The sequence below is a fragment of the Nothobranchius furzeri genome, chromosome 16 (assembly GCF_043380555.1).
Source record: "Nothobranchius furzeri strain GRZ-AD chromosome 16, NfurGRZ-RIMD1, whole genome shotgun sequence".
Lineage (NCBI taxonomy): Eukaryota > Metazoa > Chordata > Actinopteri > Cyprinodontiformes > Nothobranchiidae > Nothobranchius > Nothobranchius furzeri.
In genome coordinates this window covers 56,226,331-56,248,882 of record NC_091756.1, presented here as the reverse complement: position 1 = coordinate 56,248,882, position 22,552 = coordinate 56,226,331, and the positions used below count along the sequence as shown (strand labels likewise).

At 40.8% G+C, this 22,552-nt stretch overlaps 1 protein-coding gene across 6 annotated transcripts in view; it reads left to right on the top strand.

The window, feature by feature from the left end:
* The window catches only part of LOC107387348 (inactive N-acetylated-alpha-linked acidic dipeptidase-like protein 2), a 661,429-nt gene that overhangs the window by 482,564 nt on the left and 156,313 nt on the right, over window positions 1-22,552 (top strand). For all 6 annotated transcript variants that reach the window (XM_054749605.2, XM_070545852.1, XM_054749607.2 and 3 more), the window contains one exon: window positions 19,600-19,746. In XM_054749605.2, the coding sequence (XP_054605580.1) occupies window positions 19,600-19,746 (147 nt within the window). The remainder of the gene's footprint in view (window positions 1-19,599; window positions 19,747-22,552) is intronic.

Here is a 22,552-nt window from a genome sequence, read left to right as displayed (position 1 = left end):
GTGTGTGCCCACAGGCTTAAATTACCCATTCTCCCTGCTCTCTTGCACTCTTTCCGTCCCTGTTCACTTGCTTATTCTTCCTCTTCTCCCGCTGCACCTTTTATATGCCTCTCTTCTCTAATATTGCCTCGCCAAAGGACTACTCATTTCAACTCTCTTTTTCACACTCAGACACTGTTCTTTAATGCCTTGTGACTGGCTGTAAAAAGAAAAAGGAAAGAGGTAACCTTCTTTTCAGGTTGCTAGATTTTATAACTCTACTTTGAAATGCTTCACCTCTTCATGCTTTATTCTGAAATTCAAAAGCTTGGAAGTCCTTCAGAGTGCTGTGTACTTGTGGTAGGTAAGCTAAGACGTCTCTAAAAAGCAGCTGTTTACTTTCAAAAATGTAAGACAAAACAAAAAAACCATGGGTCAAATCTAAAGATAGATTTTTAAAGTCTACAAAGTACAATGTAACATGTCAAAACTGTATGTTTTTGCCATCCATTCATTCTCATTTCTGTGTAAAATATATATATACTCAACAACATCAGAGTAATTGTTTTGTGTGTAGCCCACCTTTACTCTCTGCCTGGGTAAGGGCTCCCTAGATTCTATGATGTAGCCATCGCACAAGCGTACATTACCGGTCATTACTTCGACGATCCGGACCAAAAAAGTTAATTTTCACGCCTTGGAATATTGCATCCTTTTCTCCTCCCCCCCCCCCCCCCCCCCCCAGCACTTCCTCTTTTCACAATAAGCCCCAAAATACAATACAATACATTATTTATGCTTCAGTACTTCTTAACTGTTTTTAGACTTCACCACATACAATAAACTTTTAGTTTAACCCCTTTTTTCTTGTTGACCTACAGTAATGCACTAACATATCTGTCTGGGTTACACGTGTACAGTTTGGATCCCTGCAGGGTTATTTGCAGAATACCTGCTCTGTTACAGCTGCACATGTTGCTACTAAAGCATAAATAGACCTTTTCCCCACAAATTTATTCTTTATCACAGCTTAATTATCCCCTTTTCTATGTGTTAGTGAGTCTTCAGCATTAAGTGCTAAAAACAAATGCAACTGTATATCTTCCCTGAGCTAGTTTTGTCTCATATAGTGAAGAATTTGCTACCCCATCCTCTCCCACTTCCTCTGAGTTCTGAAGGCATTCCCAGAGCAGCTAGAGCAAAGAGGGTTCTTCTTGTGTACAACTGTAGCGGCACAAAATGGTGAAAGTACATGTCACTATGGTTCTATCACAGTGTTTTACGTATGCATATCATTTTAGATATTTCAATGTTTGGAAAGTTGCTAAAAACAGTAAAGCATCCCTATTTTTCTACCTGCTTCCTATTCAGGGTCGATCTCCAGCTGTGACTGAGGGAGGGTGGGTATACCTGGACAAATCCCAGTGCTTCTCACAAAGAAACATTTACAAGCACACTTGCACCAAGAGTCAATTCAGAATCACCAGTTAAAGTAGCAATATGTAAGACTTGTAAAATGAAATAATCATAAAACAGTCTAATGTCTCAATCATGTTGGAAGGATGGTTATACCGAAACAGATTTCCTTCTCAGCCGGCTGGGGGGTTGTCAGTTCTTCTCTCAACAAAGTAAATAGGGATGTAGTTACTGTGTAGGCACCGGCTCTGCTTGGGGTGCCAGATCGGCTCAGGGGGTCTGCTCCTGCTGATGATGTCACAGTAGATGATCGGCTGGACGTGCGACTCGCAGACGTTACGTTGCCCCATTTGAAAAAGTTACTTTGGCATGTTGACAATGAAGATCAGTCTGGACAAATTTGTGGTTGTAGTTCTTCGTAGGAAATATGGACAACCTTTACAAAGAAATCCATCATTACCATAGCTGGTGTATTTAAATTGTAATGGTATACTTTGAGTATAAAGTTGAATGTTTCAACTTCAGAGTGGGAGTTCACTGCCTTTGAGTAATATTTGTATCAGTAGAAAGATGTACTTTTAGGTATAGCTAAATATTAGCTGATATTTGGTCCAATAAACAATGCCAGATAGAACGCCATCATTAAAAGTGTCTATCTACTCAAATTCATTCAGTCACATGGGAAATATTTTTTGGGGGGATGCATGTTTATATTGTGGAAAGAACTAAGAAATAAAACCAAAAATATCAGTTAGTATATATAGACCTGGAGCAGCTTTGATGAAACGGGGAGAAATTTAGTTAGTTAAGAAGGGCACATTTGAAGACCCGCACGGAAAGGGCTGTTTCTGTCTGTGCCCCAAAATTGTGGAACTCATTACCTCTTCAGGTTAGGCAAGCACCCTCTATTGCCGTCTTTAAATCACACCTGAAAACCCACTACTTCTCCCTGGCCTTCAACTCCCAAACCATTAACTCGTCCTTAGTTTTTCCACCTTGTTTGTTCAATTTTAAATTTGTGTTTTTTTATATTCTGGTTTTACTTGTTGTATTGGTTTTAGTTTGTTGTTCTTAAAGAGACTATTCTAGTTTGAAATGGCCACAAGTCAGAGTTATGGTGGTTCTTGTCCGATAGCACATTCCCCCACAAATGCAGTTGTTCAGTGGTAGTGGTTCTTTTATTAATCAATGACATCTATGCAAATTGAGTTCAGATGAAGTTCATTCAATATCTTGCCCCATCAGCAGTGTTCCAACAAAATCAGCACCATATACGGAGGTGGATGGAGCAATGGTTTAAAACTTGGATTGAGTTTGATGACGGCTGAGAACCCACTGAAATCAAATCAGTTCCTGCACAGACTAATTTCATTTGTGGTCAAATTGAGTGCTGCACTACAGCAAACTATAAAAACTGGACCTCTTCCATTAAAGGGGAACAAGGCAGTTTTGTCTTGTTTTTAGCACTCCTTAGTGTCCATTTGTAGAACAAAAAGCAAAATCTATCTCCTCGCTGTGCGCTCGTCTTTTTAACATCTCAATCTAACAGCTGAAATGTCTCCCCAGCCTTTATTAGTGTCTACAGAAGTGTTTCATCGATAAACCAAACAAATCAGCTGTGTTCATGATCTAAAACATGCAGGAAATGTGCTGGAACCAGACTGCAGCGCAGCGCCAGGTAGGTCAGCTCCATTTTTTCCCAATAGAGTGGCTTGCCAGCCTGAAGTTGCAAGTGGAATATTCTGGCCACAGGGGGGCGATCGGGGCTGAGTGACGTCATCAACCTTATAAAGGGTAATTTTAGCTCATACTAGCTCAAGAAAATTATTTAACAATATGAAATAAGTAGCAAAGTATCCCTTTAAAACTGACTTCTTGTCCTAATAATTTGGCAGACTGCAGCAATAATTAGTTGGCTTATGTGATATTTCACCTATTGATTTCCTCACTTTGTTCTACCTGTGAACCTTAATGTTGCAAGCACATCTGGCAACAAATGATGTAGCATTTTTGTCTTCGTGTTTCTTTAACCTTACTAAAGGAGAATATTAGATCTAATGCTCCACTATCATATAATCATACATCTCAAATTAATGTCAGAATTGTAGCGTCCATTTCTACCCTAAAAGACCCTGCTCTGGTTTGCTCTGCTCAAAGCAAAACCAGAAGTTTCTGACACAAACCTAATCTTCAAAGGTGGGTCAAGGCCGCTCATGCATTTGCTTCTAAAACTGTTTCCTTTCCAGCTCAAGAGAAGAAAGAAGATGATCTCTTTCTTTTAATTAGTCAGAAGAACTCTATTTTTAATAAAGCTAATCAAACAAAGTGTTAGCCGATAATAAAGTGTGAACCAATCTGTGAAATGAAAATATTAATTACTTGATATTATAATCCTATAGAATGTAATAAGTAATATACCTTTAAATATTTCTACTAGAGACTGATCACACGTAAGGTTAAGACACATGACACTTTGCTTTTTCTGATCCAATCAGAATCTTCCAGATCTGACGAAGGCGTGGTTTTGGTGGTGCTTGGTAAATCTGTCTCTTTTTGATTCGACCGTAAATCAAAACATCCAAATTATAAAACTATGCCCACGTCAGCTTGAACTCCAGTTCAAAGCTTTCTAGAGAAGTTGTCGGAGTGGCCAAGCCGTAACTTTCCTCTTCAGCCGAAAGAACCAACGACAAGCTGAATAAAATCTGTTGCTGTTCCACCTGCTGCAACGGTTCCTTTCAGAATAAAAGCTGAATCATCACGACCCCATTTTGGGTCTTGCTAGATGCCAATAAAACTGTCGTGGCCCGGAAGTATCTCAAGACTGGTCTGGTCGGCAACCGCTGCTTTTCCTACCGGCTTCGGTTCCAGAGATGGTCAAGCTGGACGTCGACATTCCTGATCTAAAGGGGACTTCCACAAAGGGTGCGTAGACCGGCGGAAGGGCGTCTCAATATGCGTGTGCGTGTGTGTGCGCTCTGTCTTCTCAATCCTCAGTGAGTCGTGGAGGATGGCTGCTTATACTGAGCCAGGATTCTCTGGAGGTTTCTTCCTGTTAAAAGGGAGTTTTCCTCTCCACTGTCGCTTTATGCTTGCTTAGTATGAGGATTGCTGTATAGTCACTGACACTAGTTAGTGACTTGATGCAATTTGCTGGGTTCCTTATATAGGACACATTATTTCTGATTGGCGTAATGAACTGACCTGAATTGGAATGTTTATTATGTGAAGTGCCTTGAGATGACTCTTGTCGTGATTTGGCGCTATATAAATAAACTTGAATTGAATTGAATTGAATTGAATTATAAATCTTCAAACCAAAAGCTTTGCGCGAAACATCATCTTCACTCCCATCAGAACTAATCGTTTCTCCGGATTTGCTGGTTCTGAAAAACATTCCACACTACACCATTCTCCGTCTCACTTCATTTTATTTACACCATACATTTAGTGTTTAAAGTTAGTCTACAGTAGTTTTAATTTGTTTAGTAATAAATCTTTAAACTTTTAAAACTTGACTCCCTTTCTTTTGTCTCTGAGTTAATACGCAGTGGTTACATAATCCCTGCAATAAAAAGTTCCAATTTTCTGGTTTAAGTTGTCCAAAGATCCATAAGATTGATTTCATAGTTCCTATGGAATCTCAAATTTATGGTTCATTAAATAATATGTAAATGTATTCGTTACATAATTAAATCAGTTTGTTTTTATTGATCATTCATTTTTAGTGTGGTGTTGAAATGAGTTTTATTTGAAAATGATCGACCCACAGCAGCTGGTGCCCTGACTGCAGGAAATAGAGCACACCTCAAAAAACAGTCCAGTACAACGTGTCTCACATTTAAAATGCAATACATTTTTCACCTTGAAACAAAAATGACGGAAAAAAAATAACACAGATGTCTTCTGCATGCTCAAAGGATAACCCTAATGCCATGTCTCTATGAACTAGGACTATCCTCCACATGGATGTTACCCATTCCCACAGACAGAACTACTCTATCTCCTTCAAGTTGAATAGATTCAGCTGTTATTTTTATTTAAAACAGCCTCAGTCATGTGGAGGGATGTACTTTCACCTGGCCATATTTTATTGTCCTGGCCTTCAAAAGACATTCCCCTTAAACATCTCTACATGATAAAGAATCCGTCACTGTTGAGCAAAATTTTACAATTTGGGGGTTTAGGGGTACAACTTTAAAGGTACTGTCCTCTTTAGTTTCCAGTCCTTATTTAAACATAGACAGCAGTCGGATTCCTGGTGGTAACATTAGGGTTGGGCATCGAGCATCGATTGGAACCGGGACCAACTGTTAGTTTTTCCCGGAATCGTTCAAAGTTTTTTATTTCGATTCTTAGTTTCGATTCCTAGAATGCCGACGGAAGAAGAATCCGTGGCTGATCTCCATGAAAAATAAACGTGATCTGCTAATTGTGATCAACGCTTTTCAGAACTGATCACACCAGCTGTCTGTGTGCAGCACCGAGTCCCCCCTTCCCCCACCAAGCGCGCAGCGGCCAAACATAAACAAACGCGTCTGCCGAACTTTTACTCCGTAATGTAAGCTTTAACTCCTGCAGCGTAGAGGAAACTTGTTAAAATACGTCAACATGGTGGATTTAATAGAAGCTTTAAAGAACAAACTCTGGATGGTGTGAGGTGAATTTGTGTCACTGCAGAAATGAAAACACACACGGAGCGTCAGCAGTCAGACGCAGCCGCTCACCAACACTCGTGTGTGTGTGTGTGTGTGTGTGTGTGTGTGTGTGTGTGTGTGTGTGTGTGTGTGTGTGTGTGTGTGTGTGTGTGTGTGTGTGTGTGTGTGTGTGTGCGTGAACGTCAGAAGGCTGAACAATAATCTGTAGAATAATTAAAGTCATCATGCTAGAGAAGCTTCTCCGTGGTGGACCACACCAGCTTCTGCCACAATAAATAATAATAATAATAATAATAATAATAATAATAATAAATCACACACAAAGTTATGAACATTTTAATTTCCTTTCTGAACTATTTCTGTTGAGAGTTTTCATGTTTAAAATCTGTTAGGTTGTTACTGACAGCAGCTACATTTAAGTTTCACTTCCTGTTCTGACTGAATGCTGCTGCAGCATGGAGGTGTAGTTCTCAGTCATCCTGGACATGATCATCCTGAGAGTTTTAGCTGAAAACAGCTGGACTTCTGGATATGTTGGAGACATTTAGCCTCTCATCCCAGAGGCTTTTTCCAGACGTTGGTTGTGGTCAGAAACAAACACACTGATTGTGCTGCAAGTTTTTTTCTTTTTTTCTCCAAAACACGTTTTTGTCTAAATGAAGGCGATGTTGTTGTTCATAGAATTAAAATTCATGTTGAAGTCAAGGTTATTTCATCAAGTAGGACCTGTGGTTAGCTAGCTCATGTAAAGCATGTCATGTCTTAAGAACGGAATCGTCAATGGATAGGAACCGGAATCGAAACGAGGAATTGGAATCGGAATCGTTAAAAATCAAGCGATGCCCAACACTAGGTAACGTGCTGTGACATGGGAATACTTGGGAATGAGTCAAAAATATAACAGCTGCATTTTAGATAAGCTGAAAACAATCCAGCGGGTTTTTACTGAGGCAGTTATGTTACAATAATCTGTACAGAATAAATTAAAACAATCTCTATAGTAGAAATTAGAGCTGAGCTTGTCAATGTTCCTTAACTGGAAAACAGAAAGAACCAACAGTCTTTTTAACAAAAGGGTCAGATTACTGACTCTTGTGATGCATTCTGCCTTCCTCTGAGATTCAGACTACAGATCGACTGATATTGGTTTTTCTTTTGCCCATAATGATGCTGATATGATCATGGTCATGGTCCGATGATGGCCGATATATGCTGTTGAATTTTTGAGGACATTTTTCACAGCCGATAAATATATGTTTTGCTACCTTATTGCATGCCTAAACATCACTAGAAACAACAGCCTGGAAAACAACAACAACGGCAACTACTCATGGGGCAATTATCATGTCTTCGGGTTATTTCTGCCAGTTTAGTTTAGTTTGCCACCAGGCTTTGCCTGGTTGACCACCAGGCTAATAAGCATGGTCCCGACCCACCCCCATCCCCGGCCCTACCTTCTCCTCTGACAAGGATGACGCACGGCAGCAAAGCGAACCGCAGGCCTCCCCTCTGCTGATACAGACGAGAGACAGTAGTGTAGCACAGCAACCCCCCAACCCCGCTCTCACGGTCCCGCCCACAATGTTCCGTCATGGTTGAAAAATAGTTCCAAATTGAAAGTTGAACCGACGTCTTTTCTTGCCGTGACATTGTCTCATTTGGATGTTTATTGATTAAAAATTTGGCATTTTATTACTGTATTACTGTAAGTAAAATATATCATTACTGTAATAAAGTATCATTAGTGGAATAAAAAGTAATTTATGTATGCCGTCTGAATAGAAAACCTGTCTGGATTTGAACCCAGATCCCCAGCATGTAAGGCATGTACAATTACATCCTGTCACCTAAGGGATCTACACTTACATGTAACTAGTTGTCTAAACAGCAATTATACATGTTGCTGTAGACATGTACAAATATATCTGAATGGATTTTTTGGGAAATTTCTGTTACATGTGTTTTAACAAATTAAAGATGTCTGACCGTGACCATATTTGGCCATGGACCCCGCATTGCCGTCGTGGCTATTGTTTGCTGTTAGCGTCAACCAGAATGGCCATTTTTGTTTTGGTTAGCCGGGCGCTTGATACTATCGTGAAAACTAAGTTCCACCCTACAGCACAGTACTGACACATGATTGGTTCGGCCTATTTTAGGCGTTTTTGTGTTCGGACAGTTTTAACTGGAGCAGAACAAGATGGATTCTCCTGAGTTTGGAAAACTCCAAATCTCTCGAGAATTCATCTTGCAGCGCAAGGTTAAGTAGGTGTAAGTCCATAAAAGCTCCGATGCACCAAAGCGGAGCTTCAGACTGTGGTTTTGGAGCCTTATTTCCTGATATTTGGACATCTCACCTCTGATTGGGAAACAGCAATTCAACTCTACCACTGACTCTATTTGCTCTGCATCTCAAGACTGGAGGAGTTCTGCCATGTGGTGGACTTGCTAATGCTAATGGTTAGATGTTTCCTAGATGCTAAAACAACTACATCCTTCCCCATGCTGAGGCAAGATGGGTGAATGCATAAATGTTAAGTGACACCGTGACGTAAATCTGTCAGTTATTTCAAATCCTAGATTTTCACTGTTTGTTTTCTGTCAGAAGCTGATGCAGGAGATAGGTGTAGGAGACTATTTCATATTCAGCCTGCATGTTAAACTCATAGAGACTGATTATAATCAGAAAAAATATTTAAAAAATGTTTTCAGTGAACCACACCTTTAACTAACTCTTGAATATTAAGTTTCTACAGTATTCAGTATTAAAATAAATAATTTACTAAAGTCAATCAAACAAATCAATAAACTGACCATGTATTGAATATAAAATAGGTAAATAAAACACATTTCTGTTGATGATAATACTTTGGGTAATTGTGATGGGATAAAAGTCAATCGAAACAAACTGTTGGTGTTTTCTGAACTATACTGCTATTTTCATTAGAAGTAAATTCATTGAGAACTGTATTGAAATTAATAGTAGTATCTATTTCCCCCTGCTATCACCTGTAAATATATAATTGAATATTTTGTTATATTGGTGTTTGTAATTTAAGTAATTTATTTGAACTAAACACAAAAAAAACTTGTATTAAAAAAGCTTTTTTTTACTCTATGCCAAGGGAACGGGTATCATTATGTGTCTTTCATTTAGTCAGAGTGGATGTGTCAGAAAAGATCGATGTTAATGTTCAGCCTTTAGAAAAATAAAATAAAAAAAAGGTTGAGAAAATGTGTCAGTGACAGTGGTAGTGAACCCTGGACACCAGAGTTGTCCAACCTTGACAGACCATGATGAAAGGAAACTAATTAAATGCAATATGACAAAAGAACATGGTGACACCCGATGGCTCAGAGGACATGGACAGCTGAGATAAGCCTTCAGTGGATGTGTTTGCTTCCACTAGCCATTCAAGTCTCTGTGGTTTCTGTTGCAGCATCTGTTTTTCTTTCATTTAAAAAGAATGGTTGAAAGGGTTTGACTTCACTGGCAGCAACGTGTTAGAGCTACTGTAACAAATACTTTGATTCAGCAGTTAAACACAGCAACTCAGCCAAGACTGAGTCCTACAGGGCTGTTCCATTCTGGTCCTGGAGGGCCACTGCCCTTCATGTTTTAGCTGTTTCCCTGTTCTAACACACCTGATTCAACGATTGAATCACATCTTCAGCAGGTCCTCAAGTTCTTCAGAAGCCTGTTAATCGGTCATGGATTTAAACCAGGTATCTTGGTGGAGGAACACCCAGAAAACATGCAGATAGCAGCCCTTGAGAAACAAGAATGAACAGCCCAGGGCAAGAGTTTTTACAGTGGTAGTGATAAATGGGGTCAGCCAGCTCCCCACTGGTATATGTCCTTGGTATAAGACTATACTGCATAGAAGGGGGTGCATTATGGCAACACATTATAAAATAAGGGTGCTCACACATTCATCCCTTAAGCTACTTTTGAAAACAGCAGTTCCAAGTGATCGGCCAAACCTAAAGTGATTAAATAGTGTGGGTAGGACCCAAGACACAATGATTCAGCTGCCAAGGCTGTGTGTCAGGCATTAGTTTGCAATGACCATGCACATGCAAGAAGGAAAACATACTTTTATTTTTAAATATCCCAATGCTTGTTATTTAAAACCATTTTCCCCACATGTTGTAACTATGGTTGTACAGTAATATGTAACTGACTTTGTCCTTCAAGCTCGGATTTCATTTCTTAATCAGTGTTTTGCAACTTAACGTGTTGGTCTTTATTTCATGAATAGATATCTAGTAAAAAGCTGCTGTTTATCTGTTCCTGTGTGCAATATATAATCTAACCAACACAGGCCAAGTTCATGGCAAACATTCTGATTGGTCAGATATGAGAGACGGGAGAATTAATGTGGGCTGCATTCCATTTTGTCTGCTTTTCAACACTCTAACATAACAACAAACATGCAATAATAAAAATCAAATTGTGTGCTCTAAAAAGCAACTACTAAAGAGTTTGTCTGTGGTGACAAACGTAAGCTTGTCTAAATTTATAAAGCTTCATACAATACTTTAGAACTTTATGCTTTTTTTTAAACTTTCATGTTTGATGTGCTAAAGTGAGGAAGTGTAGGAGAGTAGTGCTTTTATTAATTTGTTTTGATGGAATTCTAATTGTTTTAGAATTCTGGCAGTGAGGAATAGGTGATGTGTGTTCGCATGCGCATGCATGCGTGCGTTTGTGTGTGTGTTCTTGTACATACTACATACTGAGGACCATTTAAACCATTTTCCCTGCAATGTGAGGAAATTTTTCTAAGTGAGGACTTTTTTTGGTTCTCACTTTTTTTAGAAGCTTACCAGAAGCGTACTAGTTGGAGGTGTGGTGTGAATTAAGTTTTAGTTAAGGTTATGGTTAGGAATAGATCAGCATTGGTTATGGTTAGGGTTGGGTTGGATAGTGGAATCACAAAAATGAACAAAAATAAATGGAAGTCAATGGCAGGTCCCCACTATGATAGAAAGATGTGTGTGTGTGTGTGTGTGTGTGTGTGTGTGTGTGTGTGTGTGTGTGTGTGTGTGTGTGTGTGTGTGTGTGTGTGTGTGTGTGTGTGTGTGTGTGTGTGTGTGTGTGTGTGTGTGTGTGTGTGTGTGTGTGTGTGTGTGTGTGTGTGTGTGTGTGTGTGTGTGTGTGTGTGTGTGTGTGTTATTTACAAACTATAACTAATGTCCTCTAATTAGTTTAACCAGATTTTGAGGACTGAGGTGGGAGCTTCACTCACAAAGCTGCCAGCAGACTGCTGGAATCACTGGTCTGTTTAAGGGCTTGAGTTATTGAGGGATTATCAGCAGCCAACAGGCAGGGCTTTATAAAGTAGCCAATCACCAACTGGTAGGTGACATGACCAGAGGACTCACTGAAGTCTAAAAACAAACGCAATTTAGAAAAAGAAGATCACTGTTTAGTATTTTAGACTTTTGGGCAGGGCGAGCAGTGTGTGTTCTGGACATCTGATGGAAAAGCCATCTGAGTGTTTTCATTAAGTTGATGTAAAACCTAATTCTGTCCACATTATAGACATGCCTGAGGAGGAGGTGGGTACTGAACTGGCCTGCTCTCATTTCTTTTCTGTCCAAAAGAGTGTGTGGGTTATCATTAATATTATGAAGACAGGAAAAGGTGTGATGAAGATGTTCTGTGTTCAGTAACTCAAAGGTTAGGCTCCTCTCGCCATAGCATCACCGTATATGTTTATTGTGCTAGACAGGAAACACCACCAGAAGCTGAACAAACCTCGGACACACTGTCATTTGACTATGTTGTGCAGGTGGTGTGTCGTGTTAGCAGCATAACTCTTTCCACAACCCACCCTCTGGGTTTCAGAGCAGTTCCCTACAGAGAACCAGGCGTACAGGTGCTGGCCAGTAAATTAGAATATCATCAAAAGGTTGAAAATATTTCAGTAATTCCATTCAAAACGTGAAACTTGTACATTATATTCATGCAATGCACACAGACCAATGTATTTCCGATGTTTATTACGTTTAATTTTGATATTTATAGGTGACAACCAATGAAAACATCAAATCTGGTATCTCAGAAAATTAGAATATTCTAAAGGCCAATGAAAAAATGTTTGTTTCTCTAATGTTGGCCAACTGAAAAGAATGAACATGAAAAGAATGTGCATGTATAGCACTCAATACTTAGTCGGGGCTCCTTTTGCCTCAATAACTGCAGTAATGCGGCGTGGCATGGACTCGATCAGTCTGTGGCACTGCTCAGGTGTTATGAGAGCCCAGGTTGCTCTGATAGTCGTCTTCAGCTCCTCTGCATTGTTGGGTCTAGCGTATTGCATCCTCCGCTTCACAATACCCCATAGATTTTCTATGGGGTTAAGGTCAGGCGAGTTTGCTGGCCAATCAAGGACAGGGATACCATGGTCCTTGAACCAGGTGCTGGTGGTTTTGGCACTGTGTGCAGGTGCCAAGTCCTGTTGAAAGGTGAAGTCTGCATCCCCATAAAGTTGGTCAGCAGCAGGAAGCATGAAGTGCTCTAAAACTTCCTGGTAGACGGCTGCATTGACCCTGGACCTCAGGAAACAGAGTGGGCCAACACCGGCAGATGACATGGCACCCCACACCATCACTGACGGTGGAAACTTTACACTGGACCTCATGCAACGTGGATTCTGTGCTTCTCCGCTCTTCCTCCAGACTCTGGGTCCTTGATTTCCAAAGGAAATGCAGAACTTGCTTTCATCAGAAAACATAACTTTGGACCACTCAGCATCAGTCCAGTCCTTTTTGTCCTTGGCCCAGGCGAGACGCTTCTTGCGCTGTTTCTTGTTCAGGAGTGGCTTGACACACGGAATGCGACACCTGAATCCCATGTCTTTCATGAGTCTCCTCGTGGTGGTTCTTGAAGCGCTGACTCCAGCTGCAGTCCACTCTTTGTGGATCTCCCCCACATTTTTGAATGGGTTTGTCGTCACAATTCTCTGCAGGGTGCGGTTATCCCTAGAGCTTGTACACTTTTTTCTACCACATTTTTTCCGTCCCTTCGCCTGTCTGTTAATGTGCTTGGACACAGAGCTCTGCGAACAGCCAGCTTCTTTAGCAATCACCTTTTGTGTCTTGCCCTCCTTGTGCAAGGTGTCAATGATTGTCTTTTGGACAGCTGTTAAGTCAGAAGTCTTCCCCATGATTGTGGTGCCTTCAAAACAAGACTGAGGGACCTTTTAAAGGCCTTTGCAGGTGTTTTGAGTAAATCAGCTGATTAGAGTGGCAGCAGGTGTCTTCTATATTCAGCCTTTTCAGAATATTCTAATTTTTTGAGATACCAAATTTGGAGTTTTCATTAGTTGTCACTTATGAATATCAAATTTAAATGTAATGAACATTGGAAATACATTGGTCTGTGTGCATTGCATGAATATAATGTACAAGTTTCACGTTTTGAATGGAATTACTGAAATATTTTCAACCTTTTGATGATATTCTAATTTACTGGCCAGCACCTGTATTTATGACACTGTTCCTGTTTCTGGTGTCCCAAGAGGTGGCAAAGAGTTTTCTACTCCACCTCAGACTTAAAGAGTATAGGAACATTTTAGGCAAAAACCTTTTAATGACATAGCTTTCCTGAAGTAGTGGATCCCTGCCTTCTTGTGGATGGCTGGAAATCTATGATCCAAATCTGAACTAACCTATTAGAGTATGGAACTCAAAAGTATTCACAATTCTATAAATAAACAAGACATTATGAAATAAATATCTACATGAAGAAATACTAGACAATCATGTAATCTGACAATTAAATGTTTGTTTACGTATTTAGCAGACACTTTTGTCCAAAGCAACTTACATGTGATAATCGACATGTTGCCCTTGAGGATAACAACAACAACAACAACTTGACATTAATCATTAATGTGAGCATTTTCCCTTCGCGTGTAGCTGCCGCCACGGCTGTGATGGGACCTAAGGGCCACAGAGCCGCTAGATTCCGGTCTTGCGGTCGAGCAAGGACCAGGCCTTGCTAGACCGGCGAGGACCCGTACTCATAAGGATCCTGCCCGTGGATTCAGACACATGAGCACCGTGTCCATACATTTTGAATGATTGCTTTTGTCTGACTGAATTAGCAACCAATGACACACTGGCTCCACCCTGTTAGTCTTGACTGACGGACTGAGACATTCTGCTGTAAAGTCTCATTATGAAATGAATCAGCCATGGGAAAAAACACTATTATGAAATAAAAGCTGTATTTGTTAAAAAGATGTTATGTAATAAAAACTGAATGAATTAAATAAAAATGGCTGAATATCAATTAGGGTTATTATGAATAAATGACTTTTGAAAAAAAAACTTTATATTAATAAAGACATTTGAAAAGTAGAATGAAAAATATTTCATAATATTGAGCTTAGATTTTACATAACATTCTGTCACTTCATCATTTCATTGTCCGATTACATGATTGTCTAGTATTTCTTCATGTTGATATTTATTTCCTAATGTCTTATTTATTTTTTGAATTTTGAATAATTTTGAGTTCCATAATAGAGCACCTCTGTAAAGCATGTGCTTTTTGTTGAGTTTCCTTTCTAAGGTACTATCTTTCCTCCTGTTAAACCAATGATTTTCTCTCACAGTTATTAGGCCTTTGCAGTCCTTGCGAAGGCCTATTGTTTTTCTAATGTTTATTTTTCTTCCGCCAAGTCAATTGGCTTTTTGGAGGCCTTAACATACCCAAAAACTCAAAAATTTTTGCAGACATGTCAGGCGTGGCGTAAATTTTTGTAATTTAAAGGTCCCAAAAAATCGCAATAAAACTAGCTCCACAGTGCCCCCTAGAATGTGAAAAATACCTCCCCCCCCCCCCCCCCCCCCCATAAACCTTAGTTTGTCGTACAGTTATGTAATTTTGTACACTTGTAGTACTCACCAGTCCACACAGAAAACCCTATTGCAACCATGGTCAACATCAAACAGGAAGTTGGCCATTTTGGTTTGAAGTGGTGATTTTGACCCCGTTTTGACGGTTTCTAGGGTCTGCTTCTGATTGATTTACTTGATCATTTTTCGCACGATTGTCTCAAATGTTGTGGGAAATTGCTCAGAAGGGATGGGCGATCAAATAGAAAAAATAAAATCGACTTTTCGTATATGCTGAGGGGGCGTGGCCTGGCCTAGAGGTTCGACTACTCGCCAAAAAATATAAATGGCTATAACTTCATACCCGAATAGAGTAGAGTTATACAAATGTATCTGGTCATTCGTCATCCTCCCACAAACTAAACTGAATGGTCGGATGATGATATCACATAAGCCCCGCCCCCTCAGGACCAAAAAGGTCAAGTTTTACTATGATAGGTCCCAAATTGCCCCATTTCACTTAATCACCACAAATTTGTAGCTGGTAACTCAAGACAATTGTGGGTTGCTTGCCGTCACTTTATGGAAGTTTTCAACAGAGGGCAGGGTTGTGGCGACACGGCAAAGTCAGGCATACCGCCATGGCCATATGTTTGCCTCACATTTCATCATTCTTAAAGATATCACCATGAAACTTCTGGTGATCATTACTAGTCTGGCCCCCACAAAAAATCTGATGTCAAAATCGGGTGGGTAAAATAGCGCCCCTTAGGACCATTAAAACTGTCAGCCCCAAGCCATGCTTTGACTGAGGATTACGCAATTTGGTACACGAATGTAGAGTCTTAGGATGTAAAAAAAAGTCTCCTGGAGCCAGCGCAATGTCACACAGGAGGTCGGCCATTTTGGTCCAAGTACTCGATTTAGTGGTTTTCGTACACATTGTTTCGAGAATGATGCCCCGTCGCCCTTTTCACCGATTGCCTTCAAACTTCTGCCATAAACTCTTAAGACATAGAGGAAAAAATTCAACCGTCAGATTTTTCAAAAGTTGAAAGGTGTGGGCGTGGCTAAGCCTCAAACTTTGACCTGTCACCACGCCACTCTTTTTTTCACAGCTCCCTACTGGACTCCTTTCACCCAATCACCAGCAATCGCTGGCAAATTGCAGTAGACAAGTTGAGGTCACTTGGTCTCTAGTACTGGCAGGTTTCAAAAAAAGGCAGGGCTTTGGGAGCATGGCAAAATTCGCCATCACGCAAATTTGTTTGCCTCTCATTGCCTCAGATATCGTGATATCGCCACAAAATTTCTGGTGAGTGATCCTAGTCTAACCCCTAATTGAAATGGACAGGAGAAGTTGGTGGGCATGGTCTATTTTCTGAAATAGCGCCCCCTAGGACCATTAAAACTGTCAGCCCCAAGCCATGCTTTGACAGAGGATTACAAAAATTGGTACACCAATGTAGTGTCTCAGGACATACAAAAAAGTTTCTTGGTCAATGTCACACAGGAAGTCGGCCATTTTGGTCAAAGTACTCGATTTAGTGGTTTTCGCAGATGTCGTTTGGAGAGTGATGCCCTGTCGCCCTTTTCAACGATCGTCTTCAAACTTCTGCTATATGCTCTTAAAAAATAAGACAAAAATTCAACTGTCAGATTTTTCTAAAGTTGAAAGGTGTGGGCATGGTTAAGCCTCAAACATTGACCTTTCGCCATTACATTACATGATGTAATAACTCCCATGAGCATGATCAGATCTATATCAAACTTTGTCTGTGTGATCACTCACCACATCTCAAGACAATAACAATGTGTACTGCTTACATCACCTAAGCCCCGCCCCCTGACAACAGGAAGTCTATTGTTTATGTTGAAATGTCCATATTTGTCCCCTCTAATTTAGCCAACGACACTAAGGTCATGCACTGTCTTCCTGATGCTGTAATGACCATTCAGTTCTGATAGCTTTCCAGAAAGGGAGGGGCATTGATGCCATAGCGAATTCTGGCGTGACACCGTGACCTTACGTTTGACTGTAACTTCCACAAACAGCCTGGGCGTGGCATAACCCAGAAGTGGGCGTGGTTTAAAACAATATATTATTTTAAGTCTGAAATTGATATGGATTGATCAGAAGTTGATATGTGTATTGTTTATTTGAAAACTATTTACAGAGCAGGCTCAGAATTGAGATTAAATATTTTTGATCACAATAGTAAAGGAACTATTACAGAACAAGTATTTCAATAAAATAAGAACATTAAATTTAAGTGCATGGATTAATACATCTGAACTCATGCAGTAGGAACTATGAAATATGAAATGCTAGAACCAGACACAATATATATTTTAATTTTAATTTGATTAAACAGATTTTTTTCTTAACATTCTTGATATTTTACCCCACAAAGTTAAACAAAACAATGTTGATTAAGGTGTGTGTGAGAGATAGAGGGAGAGAGAGGGAGTAAAAAAAAAAACCCGACCGGAGCGGAGGTAGTGACTGACGCAGCACGTCAGCTCTGTCTTGTCAAATGCGCCATGTAAGTTACGAAAAAAGTAACTTTAAATATTCAACCGAAAAAGAGGCGAGCTGAAGAAAACTTAGGGAAAACTGAAGAAACGTGAGCAACAATGAAGCAATCACAGCGAGATCCGTTACTGTCTGTGTGTGTGCGTGGATGAGCCAGACGGACTGCGCTCCCGGCCAGCTGCAGAGTTTTGTATATAGGGAGAGGCGGGCGCTCTATGTGACTGGCCAATCGCAGAGCGTGAAAACAGTCAGTTACCCAATGAGGATTCTCCTTCAGCACGATTACAGATATTTATGAGTTTTACTTGTTTCATGCTGGTATTTGTCAAAAATGCTTTATCCGTAGGGCTGGGGTAAACGATTATTTTTAAAACGATTATTCTGACGATTATTTTATCGAATAGTCGACTATTCTAATGACTATTTAGAAAATTAATCTAATGATTATTTTTCTATTGCACAATTAACAAAAACCAGAAAATCTCAAATAAATTCCTCAAAAAAATTGATAAATTCTTACTGTAAGAGAATAAACACTACAGGCCTTCCATTTTGTATAACACTGCGTTTATTGTGTTGGTTGGTTATGTTCTGGTGACGTGTAGAACTTGGGAGTGCAGGCTGCTGCCTGAGAGGTGGTAGAAGATGGAGTGTCTCCATGCTGCTTTGTTTTGGTCACTTATGTGCGTGAGGCGAGTGGTGTTACGGGTTAAACCAAACTCAGGTGATATTTTACACTAAACCGAAAACCCACAACACTCTAAATGTAATAAAAGGGAGATCTACACCACAAAAAAGATTAACTCTAAACCAAAACGTAACAGCTTATCCCAACGCAAGAAGCTGTTAGCGAAGATGCTAACAGTAGCTTTACCAACGTTAAGTTCAAGTTACCAAGTTTAAATAAACCAAAAACACCCAGCAGCAAACAGACCAGCACGGAGGAGAGACTGCTACCACCAAAACAGCTCTCCTCGTGTCTGAAAGAAGCTCCTTTATGAAGGGAGAAACGCTCCCGGTGATTTTCTACATCTGCGGTAGACACGAAGCAGCGCATCTGACCCCGGAAGTTGTTGTCCGTTGCCGGGAGACGGAGGCGGGCAAAACAGGAAAATAATCTAGTAGTGGACGGACGTTGTTCCGGGTCTTCGGTATTTGGCGGAGATGTTAGTGAAGGCGGAGAAGAGGACGAGCTAGAGGAAAAACAGGCAGATTCCTCCTTATTTACAAACTCCTGGGGATGCAACAAGTGGGCGCGGTGCGTCGACTTCCGGATCTGACGTCGACAAATTTTTAGAATCGAGCCGTCGACTTCGTCGAGGCTTCGCTACAGCCCTATTTATCCGTACCGGATACTCGTCTGAAACAAGTACCCGGCTCATCCCTAGTCGAGGTCACAACTGCACCAAACTTGCTATGTGTCATCACACAAAGGCACCTAACACAATCCTGTGGTCATTGGTTGACATCGTTTTAGCTCCGCCCTTTGACAGATATCAGGCCATGAATAACACATGCATAATGCAATTCACACCAAACTGCACGCAAATTGTTTGTTTGATTGTTTGTTTTCAACCTACAAACTTCTCCATGGGATATTTTCCTAAATTTGGGACAGCGCCCCCTAGATACAATAAAACCTTTGTAACGTCTACAAACAAAATTCCAAACTATATCAAACATGGTGGGAGTCATCACACAACTGCAATCAACACATGAATGTGATCACTCGTTCAAATCACTTTAACTCCGCCTACTTACAGCCTTTTGGCTCTAGATGACCCATGCAAGATTTGATTGATGCCAAATTAACAGAAAACCATCTTTGATAAGCAAAGATGACCTGTATGGGATTTAGTTGTAAATGGTCACAACACCCCCATATTGGTTCAAACTTTATTAACTTCTAAAGACACGGTCAGAATGGCATTATACTTGGCTTGTGACATCACGTGACTGCACCAAACACATTTTTGTGGTTGTGGGTTCAAATCCCTTTAGCTCCACCCCCTTTCAGCTCTCTGGCTCTAGAAAGCACACGTAACTGGGCTGCCGGCCAGGCCGGAGTGGGGCGGAGCTGCGAGGGCCAAACGACGCTGCTTGCAGCTTTAATGTTTCTCTTATTCCCCCCCCCCCCCCCCCCCCCATCTTTATTAGAGGCAGTTACTGAGTTGCATTCGAGGAGGAAACTGCCCCGGGCCCAATGTCAGCTCTTTGCAGTTGCCTGGAGATGGGAGCTTCTTTGCCAATCTGCTGGCTGTGCCTACCCTGGAATTTGCCTTTGAGCAGAGTAAAGCAGAAGAGGTATGTCTAATTCAATTTACCGTTTTTACAAACTAGATTAAGGTTTCTGAATGCCTTACTTTTCCATCAATTCCTATCAGCTAAGCTGCAGTTTGAGGTAGCCACTATAATTTTTACAGCCACCTACACTGTGTTTTTTTTTCCATTGGGAAGCAAAGGAGGATGATTTTAATAAGTTTCACTTTTCTTGTGGCAATCATATATTTTAGTGATTAAAATTGTGTCTTTTGTTGGCTAGTTAAGGATTTATTAATGAAAGCATTTTATTTGTCAGTAACTTGTTTCTTCAACCTACTGAAAAGGTTTTCATATTGTGTCTGAATGAATAGTTTGACCTGTTGGGAGATGAATGTGATGGCAACCATCTGCAGTATGTAAAACAGAAAGTGTTATACTAGATATGAACAAAAGTTACAAACCCAGTTTGACACACAGCAACATGAACATCCTCCACAATCAAAGAAAAAACATCATAAGACTTACCAATTATACATGCCCTCGTTTCATTCTATTAAAATGCAATATTGATGTTTGTTTTACTGCCCGGGGTAGAAAAATAAAGATTTATCCCTAGAAAATTCAACCCACTCAATTTTAAAACTTTTGGCCAAAATAGCTACTTTATGCCTAATTAGTGTAAATGATGCTTATGATGTTTATTCACCCTTGAGGCTTCCTAACAACCTGAGAAACAATAACGGAGAGTTTCACCCTCAACTGAACTTATTGAAATGAAGAGGCAAAGCCTGAATTGAACAGTCTGATACATAAATGTGCTTGATTCTGTTAAATAATGCCCTGTTAGCAAGAATTACTGTAAGCTCAGCATTTAGACTAAACTGCCCTGTTAAAAACTAGAATTATTCCATTTCCATTTGCACTCAGTTTACTGACTAATGGGGGAAGTTGAGAACATAGATAGAAGAAAGATAGGTGCCTCAGGAACATCCATAACCCTAACCATGATCCCTGTCAGGTCAAATCATTTTGGATGACAAAGACTGCAAGATCACTTAAACTGAGCTAAATGATATTAACAGTGTGTTTGATTTACTTCATCCATCCTAATGTGCCTAGTAATCAAAGTATTAGTTAGATAGATCACTTTCTCTATGAAAGTTGTCTGCTCTATGACGCTTCCCCATACCAATAGCTGTGATCTTGATAATTGGACACTTTGTTGGATAAAGTCTATGTTGCTTTAATGTTGCTGTGGCATCATAGTTTATTTTACATTAGGCTCCATTTATTTGGGAAAACCTTTATTGTGCAAAGAAATCTTTCCTGAATGAATTTTGCTATGTCGTGACTAGAGCATGTGGCACATTAGTTTAATGACTCTTTTTAATAACAAGACAAAATTAAACCATTCTCTAGTCTCTGTGTCCTCAGCACTGTGTGGAAATATGTAAGTAAAGTACTGTTCTGTTGGTGCTGAGCGTGGGTGCCATCTCTGACATATGTTATCAGCTAGATGCTTTGGCTTTGGGGATCTGCAGGGAAGATTTCGACAGGCCACTGAGGTGTGAGAGGAATATATGACATCCCCTCATCTTTGCAACTCCATGGACTAGGGCAACTTTCAGGTTCAGGTGAGGACAGAACTATTAAGTCACAAGGATCCTCATCTTGACTTTGGCATGTACTCTGTTTAAACCAGAGGCTGTAACCATCACTGCAGCCAGGCAGTTGCGCTTCTCCAAAGATCTAAGAATCTGGACTAGCACCTTTTGCAATATCTTCTGTGACTCTTCATTAACAGTTTAAAGCTTGTTAAGGGTCACATGTGATATGAGAGAAAAGTTCTATTTGCATGGTAACAATGACAGCCAAATTCCCAAGATTAGACTGTCAGGGTTAGAGGTGCTAACCCGGAAGAGCTTATGGTTTTTTACCGCTGTGGTGGGTGTATGTGAATGTAATATTCTCTAATTAAATACATCGAAGAACATCAGAACATTGGCGTTCAGACAGTTAGTTCAAACCAAACTATCACCATGATAAAATGGACACCAGCAAGCGCATCAACCAGCGAGCTGTGAAGATCAACTCAGCAGAATCAAATCAGCGGAAGCAGAACCAGAGCCAGCGTCCGACATCACCAGGCCCGACGTCCGACATCACCAGGCCCGGCGTCCGACATCACCAGGCCCGGCGGTCGACATCACCAGACCGGCGGGGCTCTCTGGCGGCCGACATCACCAGACCCGGCGTGGACGACACCACGGCACCACCAGGCCCGGCGTGGCTCTCTGGCGGGGCCGATGGCACTAGACCCGGCGTGGTTCCTCCGGGGCGGCTGACAGCGATGAGCCCTGCCATCAAGCCCGACTTGGCGACATAGAGCTCGGCCTGTTACGCTGGGGCCGCAGGAGCAGAGCACGGCAAAAGAGGAGAAATCTGAGTAGGAAAAATGCCAGGAGGACGATCGGCTGGACGGCGCAAAGACATGGCTGCAGACGACCTGGAGGACATCAAAAGATCTCTGATCTACATGTCAGGTGAGCTGTCAAAAGTTACATTGCAGCAGGATCGCTTGCTTACCCCTTCTTTCCACCGGAGCCGTCATCCCCTATGTTGCCGGTGTATCAGAGAAACTCAGGAGGGTTTTCTCCAAACACAACATACCAGTGTACTTCAGGCCCAACAACACACTCAGACAGAAACTGGTTCACCCGAAAAACAAAACTCCTAAACACAAACTGAACAATGTGGTGTATGCTGTACAGTGCAGATAGGAATGCCCAGACCTCTACATCGGAGAAACCAAACAGCCACTTCACAAGCGCATGGCACAACATAGAAG